Consider the following 8,771-nt stretch of genomic DNA (forward strand, 5'->3'; position numbering starts at 1 on the left):
CCACTTTAGTTAGAGAGAAATATGGATGACAACAGCTTTGAAACAAAAACCCTTCAAAAATTGTGTTTTTCTGAAAAATTATCCATCTTGGCCATTATATGACCATAGCGTATTGTATTGGTACATACTGATACTCACCGATACGTATCGATACTCACCGATAAGTACCGATATATATCGATACTCACCGATACGTGCCAATATATACCGATATGTACCGATCGATGCATACCGATACTCACCAATACGTACCAATACATACCGAAATGTACATTTTACCTCAATTTTATAATTTTCATAGCCGTATTGAGGCATATCGTATCATATAGATGTGTACTAGTGGTGTATTGATGCATATCGGTATGTATTGTAGGATATATATCGATACGAAAGGATTTTAAAAATTTCATATATCGTATCGATGTGTATCGTATCGATCGGCTAAATTTAAGATACGTATCGAAGGGTATCGTATCGGTATCGGAGATACTTAAAACCATGCCTGATGGTCAAGCGATCAAAATAGTCTTTCAACATTTTCAAAGTAAGACTGTTAACTCTCACCCCTTGGACTTCGTGCACCAGGTACGAGCCCTTTTTTTTTTTTCTAGTAGGTGGACATAGAATTCCCAAAGAGAAGCGGGATGATTTTTTTCGCTTGGTTGTGTTGTATTCCTATCCCTTTTATGTTTTCTTTTGCTATGGGCCTAATCCATTTTATGGGTTTTCCCGGGCTAACAAAGGCACCCCCCCAATATTACACTAAACAAATAAAGCAGCAATTTCTCATTAAACATAGAGATGCACGCAGTTACAGTAAATGCCAGTGAACTGTGTCAAGCGTAATACACCCCCCCCCCCCCCCCGGCCCCCGCGGCCCCGCCAAAACCCCTTGAATATGAACACCTTTCCAGTGCCATAATTCAGTTATCAAAGCAGAACCCAAGCATTAAGCTTCATATTGAGATGATGGCAACAAGTCAAGTGCTTACTAAATTAACATCTGCTATAAATCACAGGGTGGTTAAACAAGCAAAGGCAAAATTTCCCATGTCGTCAACTTCTAGCGTAAACTGGAAGTCTCCCCAAACAAAAACTACAGCATCTAACCAACTGTACCCGATTCCAAGCTTAAGCAGTTTTCTTCAGTGTGGCAGACTTGATAATGTCAATGAACTCAGGCTGATAAAAGGGCAAAAAGGGAGCCAAAGAGAGAATCATCAGGATTCTATTGCAACTAGTAAAAACAAAATCAGTGGGGTGGAACTATATATGAATCCAAGAAAAGAACCATTCAAGAATGAAAAATGTTCTGCTCCCTTAGATTTAGTTTTCTTCTTCTAGGTGAGCATTTTATGTGGGCGTTAATCACCTTTAGAGAAGCTCCCCCAACCAAAAACCCATCAACATCAGGTTGTGCTGCCAATTCCTCGCAGTTTGCACCATTTACAGAACCTGTATAACATACAGACACCAATGAAGCGGAAAAGGTTCAGATCTCCCAAATAGTTTAGAAGATTGAGAAAGGGTTAGGCCATTATAACAATTCAGTACAGTTACCATTGGAGATGGAACAATATGAGCAAACAGACAAATATAAGCATAGCCAAATGCAAGAAAAAACTTACTATTTCAATTAAAGAAAGATTAAAATCAAAATAAACTTCATGAAAACCAAAAACTTACATCAGGGTACATTTTATTCAATTTTGGTATGATTATGTTTAGAAGTCATATTTATCTTAGTTTGCTCGTAGAGAGTAATAATTCATTAACTATCCTGTTCCAAATCAATTTCTGCATATTTAAGCTCTATACATAAGCCTGTAGTCAGCTGATTAGAAGCCACAAATTGTACGCTTAGAGCAATAGATTGCCTCTTTCGCTAAGCCACATGTATTTATGGTGTTTGATGGATGTCCTATAAACTAAAATGGATTCCTTAGTTATAGGGTGGATTTCCAGCCATACCACCTTTTTTTTTTTTATTATTCTTCAAGTTCCAGCATTCAAATCTGAAGTCTCAGAAGCGACTATATTTCTCCACAACAGCATACAAACAAGTCAGATATGCTAGCTTTCCTTTCTGAATTTGATTCTGGTTTCACTGATCTGATCTGCCCTTTCCTTTCAAGTTTGACTTAATTCTTCAATCTGCAACCTCAACAACTGGTTTCTGCTTTTCTCTAGATCTTTTCCCCTAATTTTATAGTTTATTATTCTATTTAGATATTCTCTACAAGTTATTTCTCCTGTTCAAATTATCGAATTTCTCTTCCAAAACCCTTGTCTGGTGAAATTTCGGTTGAATCTAATTTGACTTCTTTTAATCATTTTCCCAGTTTAATTCAGTTTAGACTATTCCTCTTCAGTTTGCTTTATAGGTGTCCTAGTCCAAGAAGGAATCCCTGTTTCTAGTCCTCTTAGGATTTGGAAATCTGGTTTCTACATTACAAAACAAAAGAAATACCTTCTATTCGTAATCACAATCAATTAAACAAAGACCCATATTTCCCTGATACTATTTTAACTCTATATCATATCTCATACTTATTACAATATCTCCCCAATCTAATTGATACATATTCTTTGAAAAGGAGAAAATCCACTTAATTCGCTGCACATTTTGGTTATTTTACCTGCTAGGCTGCTATTTGTGGACATAAAGATAACAATTTGCAAGACAGATGGCAAAGGGAGATGGTGCCAAATAGAAAACAAATACCTCCATAGATAATCCTGGTTGAGGCAGCAACTTCTGCACCAACATTCTGTTGAAGCCATTTCCTCAATTCAAAATGCACCTGGAACATTATGCCATTGATGACTCAATATCTCCGACAGGAACTTTATTTATTTATTTATTTTTTTATTTTTTTATTTTTTTATTTTTTTTGGGGGGGGGGGGTGGAGGGAGGGGGTGGGGAAGAGGTTGTTGAACAGAGAACCAGAATGAATTTTGCGATTTATGATATTTAAGAGTTCATGAATACCCCATCTGTGGATCCTGAAAGAGGGTTACCCACATTAGTGTAGAAGAGGTTGAGTAAATGCAATGCAGGTCGCCCAACATAAAAGCCATTCCAAATTCAAATTTCAGAGACTTAATTATTTTAACCTACTCATAGAAACACTTGGTTCAGGAATTCCTAAACCAGTTTCAAATGACTGACAAAACAGCTTCAACAAAACCTAAATTATTTTTTTACAAACCATTTCAAGTTCTGAGCAACAAGAAAGTGCATCCCATAGACAGATTGATCTGGAAGATATTGCACATTGAACATGCTGAAAAATACAGTGATATTTGCAAACAGAAATGATTACTTACTTCCTGAGCCTGAGCAGGGGTCGCCACCTTTCCAGTTCCAATGGCCCACACGGGCTCATAGGCTAATACAACATTATCCCAATTTGAAACTTGATCTGCAAGAGAGAATTTGCAAATTAAAAAAGATAAAAGGAACAGCCAATTTAGGTATGTTAAGAACACTCATAAAATGTTGATGGAAAGATGACACAACTTTGCATAGGGCATAGTTGTCATGGCACCAAAGCAAGATAAGGCAATGGAGTTGCCCCTAGGTTCTCGCCTAAGCTCGCCATATTGAACAAGGCGGTGGAAAGATTTAGATCAAAAGATAACTAAAAAATTCATTTACTGATGTGTATGACATGGTGATTAAATTATCTGATGAAGGAAACCAGAACAAAGTATGCTTAAAACAGGGGCTCACAAACCATGATCAAACCCCAATAAACCAAGTGGGAATGAACAGAAATATAAAAATAAGGGTCTCTAGGGTTCAAGAAAACTTGCAAGAACATAAACTCTAAATTCTCTACGCAAATCAAAGGACTGATTCACAAAGAATTGTATCTGGTTCAGAAGTCAGAAATTAACTTGATAAATTAAGAAAGCTGAAAACTAGCATTCAGATCCGAAATTGCCTGTTCTTACAATATTTGAAAAATGAACTAAACAAGTAAGGCTTTGAGCCTCAACTCCAAAACCAACAAATTCATCCTTAAACAGGCACATCATCTTCTCCCTGATGCCAAAAACGAGAACAGGTACGCCTAAGGATTCAAGTATTGATATCGGGTTTGATAATGGAGGGGTGATTCTAAGCAATGTTCGAAATTTCAGTCGAAATAAAAAATTTCGCAATATTTTTCGGTTTCAACAAAGGTCGAAACGAAACTAGGTGCAATACCTGGGTCTTACCAAGTTTCGGTCGAAATTTCAAAGTTTCAGCAAGATTTCACCATGTTTAGGGTTTCAGTACCATTTCGATACAAACCTTTTGTATAATGCATGGTTTCAATCAAAATGGGTCAAAATTTCGATCCATTTTGCTAGTTTCAACAGTTTTAACTTCAAAGAGGGAAACTTCCTAGAAACTCCTAGTTTTTGTGATTTTCAGCAACCCACTTCTATATCTTTGTGGAACAAGGCATTGGGCAGGAACAGAATGCATCAACAGCGATGATTTGCTGCATTTGTGGAAATTTTTTGCAAGATTCAAAGTTGGATGACTGGCAAACTGGGATCCTGCACAGTTGTGACATGACATGCATCAATAGTTTGAGTCTCCTCGCGACTGATCTGTTACACGGGTTAGGTGTGACTGCGTGTAACCGGGGTTTACCTTTGTGCCTGAACCGTAAAACCAGGCAGGTTCAAGGGGCTCCTTATTAGCAAAAAAAAAAAAAACAAGAATCACAATCCATAAAAAGAGAGACCCTCCTATCAACACCATTGGAGGTAACAAAGCAGTTGCAAAGTGAAGTTACAGCATTATGCAATAATGAAACGCAGCAAGTAGCAGACACATCTGCCTAGTACAATTAATGGAAATATATTTGCAAGAGTCAGAATTTAATCCCATATCACTCCTTAAAGAACTGAATGAATGTAACCAAATAACTGAGACCCAAAAATCAGCCTAGGAACTTCATATAGAAACTAAATTGGATCAAATATTAAAGCACAACAAATTTTGTCCATAAAGGGTCATGGAGGTACCTGCAATTGCTTTTGTTTGTTCTGAAACAATAGCCATGGTAGATCCAGATTCACGGTGCTCAAGAGTCTCTCCAACACAAGCAATCACCTTCAATCCTTGAGAAAGTGCATATGCAACTTTGTCACCAACAAACTACAAAGACATACATACATAACTGACATCAATAAATGCATATAGGATTTTGGGTGAGTACATGTTTGGATGTCTTGGGCACAATAATTTTCACACCATGTTTGTGAAGCAGCAGCCATTGTAAACAATGCTACAGATAGCACATCAATAACAGAAAACTTCAATTGAAGCTCAAGCAAACAACTGCTCTCAACATGCTTTTTTTTTGGTGGAAAAACTGTTGAATGCAGTAGCTGTCAAGTTGCATGGAATAATTGGAAGCAAATAATATCAATGCTAAGGCCATCTACCTCATCCTAAAATGAAAATTTTCTACGGGCATGCAAGCAATCCTAGACCATTGGACCAATCCATAACCAAAGCATCCCTACCACCCTTGCATCAGCAAGCATCCTCATCTTTAATAAATCTGGAGACAATCAGATTCTGACAGATGAGCTCTGGGTTGGGTACCTATAAAGGCAGCTTCCAGTCTAATGCTAAACTATTCAGCAGTAGTAAATAAAAATTGGCACAGCCAAGAATAATATCTTACCTCGTTTGATTCATTTAACAAAAGCCTCCTTTCAGAATGACCAAGAATGACCCAAGGAATTTTCAAATTGACCAGCATCTCCGCACTGCATCAAAAGGAGTTACGAATTTCATATCTTAGAAAAAAAATAAATTGCAGAAACCAATGCACAAAAACATTGAACAATTATGTTAGCAAAGGCATGAAAAGAAGAAAAAAACAAAAGACAAACCAAACAGGATGATTTCTATCTAAGCAACAAATACAATCAAATTTAAACAACCACCCCCCCCCCCCAAAAAAAAAAATCCAAAAAGAATCAAATCCTATCAATTAGGTATCCTAGCACAAAACTAAAGAGTAAAACAAGTCAAACTAGTGAACTTCCATAACTTTGATTGAACAATAAAGTACTTCACATGTGTTGAAAGCACCATCAAACACACAGCTGTGTAAGCACCTTGAAAAAAGTGAGAACTACAGTATTGCACTCTATCCAAGCACAGTCGCCAAAGCATAACATTTGAATTTCTTTCCACTAAAAGAGTGGCTTCTTTGCCAGTGCTTAATTGCTGCTATCTTTTAGTAATGCTTTTATGGCTCAACAACAGCCAGTATATACTTCAGAATCAAGAACAACAAAACCATTATCAAACTGTCTCATGTAATGAAGACCACATGGGTTGTGTAACTTAACCACAAGACAATAAATATTATGTCAAACGGTGGGGGAGGGGGAGGGGGCAGTGGGGTGAAATCAAGGTCATGATCATTGCTAATAGAACAAAAAATTGATACTCAAGAGTACAAGAGCAAAGTTTATTAAAGACCTTGAACAGAAAGGAAGGACAGACTTGTTCTTCAAACAGTAGTCATTAAAATATTACAAGTAAGCTAGAGATTTTAAACAGAACAGATGGATTTCTTCTGCAAAGAGCAATCCTTAAATGCCTTCGTTACATCCTGTCAACAAGATGGATATAACATAAAATAGAGGGCCAATGACAAACAAATGTGTGTATTATTAGAACTTGGCCGTCAGTTTTTCAGATAGAGCAAGATTTTTTCCATTTCTTTCCAATCAAAACTTGGCTGCCATACTTGAGCCTTAGTAGCAGTCATTACTCTAAAATGCTATTGGTGCATAAGAAGGAAAGCCAAAAAAATTTGGCTTGGGGTGAGATGGATGGGTGTCAAAAGAACCACCTCAACCCCCAAAACCCAGTACTGGGTGTACATACTTTTTTTTTTTATTTACTTTTCCTCTTTTTGTTCATAAAGACTATTAATTCAAAATATTTCTATTAATAACACAAATTTTTGTTCTGAATTTAGTTCTCCTGAAAATCTACAAATTATTAAGCCAACACTGATTTAAAAATTTAAGATCTCAAGTTATGGCAACCTTTTCTCTTTAACTGCTGGTGTTGGCTCTTAGAGGGGAAGATGACATCCCAATCCTCCCTTAACAAAACAAAGGACCATAACCCAGTGTGAATCCCACTATCCTAGTATCCCAGGAAAGGTGGACCACTCTCAGACTAACACACACCAGGCAAGTCCATATTTAAAAATACAGTATGCTATTCCAGTTAAAGAAACAATCCAATCAACTAAACACAACATAGTTCTGACGACAATGGTATTGAATCCCTGTCTCTTCTTTTTTTTTTTTTTCTTTTGGGAGGGAGGCGGGTGTGGAGGGATCAGCAACAGAGAAGATTATCATTGAAGCGGGAAAAACAAGTAGGATACTAAAAACAAATATATGAACTGCATTAAATTTCAGGTCTACAAAGAAATGATAGCCCACAAAATAAAATGCATATTAGCATGCATACATGATCATAAAAATGAAAACTCATGACCAATTTACACTTGAAAATGAGAAGACACATCAAACAGAACCCATACTTTAACAATCTAATAGAACTCAAACGAAAACTTCTCTTCAGTTAAAGGTAGCATCATGTAAACTATAAAATAAAACTCAAGAAAATTGTTCTTCAGTTGAAGGTAGCATCATGATTCAAGAGACTCAACAACACTTGAGGAGGAGGGAGATAGGGCTACTGTAAATACAGCTTCAATATCGGATACTAAGTCTAGAATATAGCAAGTAAAACAAGCAGCAAATCCATCTAGTGTAGCTTTTAGAAAAAGATAGCCATATCAAAATGGTTTTTCATAAGTTTCATGGAAAAGACAGATAAATAGCAATGACCCAGAAAGCATGGACAATGATAGTGGCACATAGAATGGAACATACCTAACCTCACCGGTAAAGGCACCTCCTTTCCTCACCCAGCAGTTTTGTGCCGCGATATGGAAGTCTGATCTCAATAAACTTTTTACGAAAGGAAGAAACACAAACGGAGGACTTACCACAACCTCTGGAAGAAAAACAAGTTTGAACCATATAAACAAGTTTATCTACAAGCATCAAATAACTCTAACATAAGAGAGCTTTTTTTTAGGGGGGGTGGGGGAGGGGGAAGGGAGGGTGATTAGATTATACATACTAAGCAACAATGCTTTTCCCGCAAAGAGATCAAAAGTAAAAAAATAGGACTACATAGCTCAACATCATGGCTTATTGAATATTCAAAACTTTCAAGCCATTAATATTCAACCAAACTAAAGGTAAATGATAAGTTGCATATTCAATCAAACTAATGGCATTGAATAGTGACTAATCAATATTTTGAACTTAGAAACAGAAAAAATGTAAGAAACATTTAACAGAAAACAGGAATATCCAAAGTTGCAAGATTCAAAATTCTGCATCTAAGATGAAGCGGACCTTATACACATCAAGTAAGAGCCTAACAGCTAGAACTTACATATTTGAAGACTTGACAATGTGCAACAGCTACTTCATATCCAAGACAAAGACTAAAAGGTGTGATAGTGCTACTTCCCATTCCTAACAAAGACACAAAGTAGTACACTACCAACTAACAACTATTTCAAGGTTCCCAACAATTTTAAAGAGAACAAAGAGGATCATAAACCCTTTTCAAAATGTATTTACATCCTCTAGACAAAATCCTATGATGAAGTTGTTTACTAGTCCATCCTTTAGGTTCTACTTA

The 8,771-nt window shown here is 36.6% G+C and overlaps 1 protein-coding gene across 1 annotated transcript in view; it reads right to left on the reverse strand.

The window, feature by feature from the left end:
* Window positions 1-927: 927 nt before the first annotated feature.
* LOC122057238 (triosephosphate isomerase, cytosolic) overlaps window positions 928-8,771 on the reverse strand; it is a 9,643-nt gene continuing 1,799 nt past the window's right edge. The window contains exons 3-9 of the mRNA XM_042619270.1: window positions 7,946-8,069; window positions 5,698-5,782; window positions 5,030-5,162; window positions 3,332-3,426; window positions 2,726-2,804; window positions 1,373-1,455; window positions 928-1,182 (exon numbers count right to left, since the gene is read on the reverse strand). Of these exons, the coding sequence (XP_042475204.1) occupies window positions 1,132-1,182; window positions 1,373-1,455; window positions 2,726-2,804; window positions 3,332-3,426; window positions 5,030-5,162; window positions 5,698-5,782; window positions 7,946-8,069 (650 nt within the window). The 3' untranslated portion in view covers window positions 928-1,131. The remainder of the gene's footprint in view (window positions 1,183-1,372; window positions 1,456-2,725; window positions 2,805-3,331; window positions 3,427-5,029; window positions 5,163-5,697; window positions 5,783-7,945; window positions 8,070-8,771) is intronic.

Source organism: Macadamia integrifolia, chromosome 12 (assembly GCF_013358625.1).
Source record: "Macadamia integrifolia cultivar HAES 741 chromosome 12, SCU_Mint_v3, whole genome shotgun sequence".
NCBI lineage: Eukaryota > Viridiplantae > Streptophyta > Magnoliopsida > Proteales > Proteaceae > Macadamia > Macadamia integrifolia.